At 49.0% G+C, this 2,645-nt stretch overlaps 1 gene segment (V, D, J or C); it reads left to right on the forward strand.

Moving 5' to 3' along the window:
• The first annotated feature begins 540 nt into the window (after window positions 1-540).
• On the forward strand, window positions 541-2,037 carry LOC119468536. The segment is given in 2 exon segments: window positions 541-792; window positions 1,160-2,037. Coding segments are annotated over 2 exon segments (438 nt in total).
• The last annotated feature ends 608 nt before the right edge of the window (window positions 2,038-2,645 follow it).

Genomic DNA, 2,645 nt, shown 5'->3' on the forward strand with positions numbered 1-2,645 from the left:
GCCAGCAAGAAGCAGAGCTGTGACATGAACTCACATCCTTGTGATTCCAAGGCTCCGTGATGTTTCCTGATTCTCATGCTGCATTTAGAGGATAAATTAGATCTAGGTGGGCCATTGGAGGCACATGGAGCACAGTCCAACTTTGATCAGTTCAGGAGTGAATTCTGCCTGACCAGGTCTCAAAACCTGGCTGCCAGGGATGAGGATGATGCAGGTGATCCCTTGTTTGGCTGTCATAGCAGCTTCGTGCCCTCAGAACTGAGCATTTCTGCTTTGATTACCCCAAAAGACCTGAATCTCTTGAGCCCTAATCCTTTTATCTCCCAGGTAACATGTCTAGCTCTAGTTTCCAATTTCAGTTAAACTAAAATCCTTTTTTTCATCATTCTGTCAGTATCACAGTTTCTCTGAAGGTTTCCCAGGCTTCTGATGTCTCCTGGGGGAGCTAGAGAGTTAACCGGTAGTTTACAGGTAAATAATGAGTCATTAAATATATTTACATACCAGGACATCAGCAGGAATGCAAAGAAGATAATAAGTGCAGAGTACAGCTGGTTCCCAGGGAGGCTGGGGGTGATTCACCATGCTCTTAGAAAAAAGGCTAGCCTCATTTCCTCCCTAGCTCAAAGGGGTAGGATTTCTCTACTCTGACAGCAGATCTCCCAGAGGAAGCAGGCTGGCCACATCATTGGCCCAGAAGAGGAAGCGTCTGTCCCCCAGACTAACTGAAGGAAAGGCTGACTTGGATGATGCTCTGCTTTCTCCTTGTCCTTCTCCTGGGCACTTTCTTCGGTGGGTGCCCTCCTCTCTGGCAAGCCTCTTTTCTGATCCTTACCTTCACCCTAACCCAGTGAATGCAGAGTCTCAGCTGTTGATTTGACTCTCTTGAGTCTATTCCTCTGATTGCCTGAAATAGATATGGGACTTTAGCCTTAGGGGCTGACCTGACGAGTCTTGGTTCTCTCTACCTCCTGAGAGAAAGTTTGATCTTTCCTGGCCCAGTGATGCTTTGCATCCTTGGCGCCCCCCACCCCAATCCACTCCTCATGATGGGTTCCATGTGCCTGTGCCATGCAAGAGTTTGAGCTGCCCCTCTGTCTGGGGAAGGCAAGCCAGGCTAGGGTGCTTCTCTGTAAGTGGCTCTTTATCTTCCCCACAGGGGCCAGATCTCAGACTATTCATCAATGGCCAGCGACCCTGGTGCAGCCTGTGGGCAGCCCGCTCTCTCTGGAGTGCACCGTGAAGGGGACATCAAACCCCTACCTATACTGGTACCGACAGTCTGCAGACAGGGGCCTCCAGCTGCTCTTCTCCTCACTTAGTGTTGACCAGATCAACTCTGAGGTGCCCCAGAATCTCTCAGCCTCCAGGCCCCAGGACGGGCAGTTCATCCTGAGTTCTAAGAAGCTCCTCCTCAGTGATTCTGGCTTCTATCTCTGTGCCTGGAGTGTCACACTGAGCTGGGTGGGGCAGACATCTGTGCAAAAACCCCACCTTCTCCTGAGCCCTAACCTCCATCCCCAGGAGCCCTCAGTCAGAGACTGGGTGTAGGATATTTGTAACTAGGTTTTTTGACTGCTGGCCAATGTGAAAGCAACGGAATAAAGCTAGAATTCTACAAAAGACGCTACTGTTCTCAGGGAGAACAAAAAATCATATGTGTGCAGAACCTGTGATTTGCCTGCACATAACAAAGTTCCCAATGTATGGATGTCCAGGCCTAGGCTACCATACTCCAGCCCTCTAGGTGGGCTATACCTTGCCTGATTCTCTATTCTTCCAAATTCCTGTGTGCCCTATGGAAGGCGTTGTGCATACATGGCTGAGAGAAATAGGATATGCCTGTGACAGGAGGTGAGCTGGTGAACAAATGGGAGGATGCCAACTGAGGTTACTTAATTGTTTAATTTCATCACCTGGAGAGTCTCCTGTCATTGATCTTTCTGCTGAGACTAGAAATTCTGGGGGAGCTTAGACCTCAGGCTGTGAGTCAGGCAAAGAGGCAAGATGTTGAGGAGACTGTTCTTGTTTGAGGCAGAAGTGTGGTTTCTTTAGTACAGGAAACATGCACTCAGGCCGGGCGTGGTGGCTCACGCCTGTAATCCCAACATTTTGCGAGGTGAAGGCTGGTGGATCACCTGAGGTCAGGAGTTTGAGACCAGCTTGGCCAACATGATGAAACCCATCTCTACTAAAAATACAAAAATTAGCTGGGCATGGTGGCAGGTGCCTGTAGTCCCAGCTACTCGGGAGGCTGAGGCAGGAGAATCACTTGAAACTGGGAGGTGGAGGTTGCAGTGAGCCAAGATCACACCACTGCACTCCAGCCTGGTCAACAGAGTGACTCCATCTCAAAAACAGCAACAGCAACAACAACAAAACCAAAAACCCGAAGAAAGGAAACATGCACTTAGAAATTATTTTGATGATGTTTTGGGTTTTAGGTTTTAAAAAATTTCCTGTTGTACTCTCTTCTAGCCCTTCCTCGGTAGCAAAGAGGGAACAGAGGGACAGATGGTGATACAAGAAATACGCAAGACTGAGGACAAAGAAGAGGACAGTGTGTGTAATGGTTGAGCTCTCAAAGGTGGGTGTTGAACAACGAGAACATGTGGACTCAGGGAGAGGAGCATCACACACTGGGG

This window comes from Cebus imitator, unplaced genomic scaffold, assembly GCF_001604975.1.
Source record: "Cebus imitator isolate Cc_AM_T3 unplaced genomic scaffold, Cebus_imitator-1.0 Scaffold446, whole genome shotgun sequence".
Classification (NCBI taxonomy): domain Eukaryota; kingdom Metazoa; phylum Chordata; class Mammalia; order Primates; family Cebidae; genus Cebus; species Cebus imitator.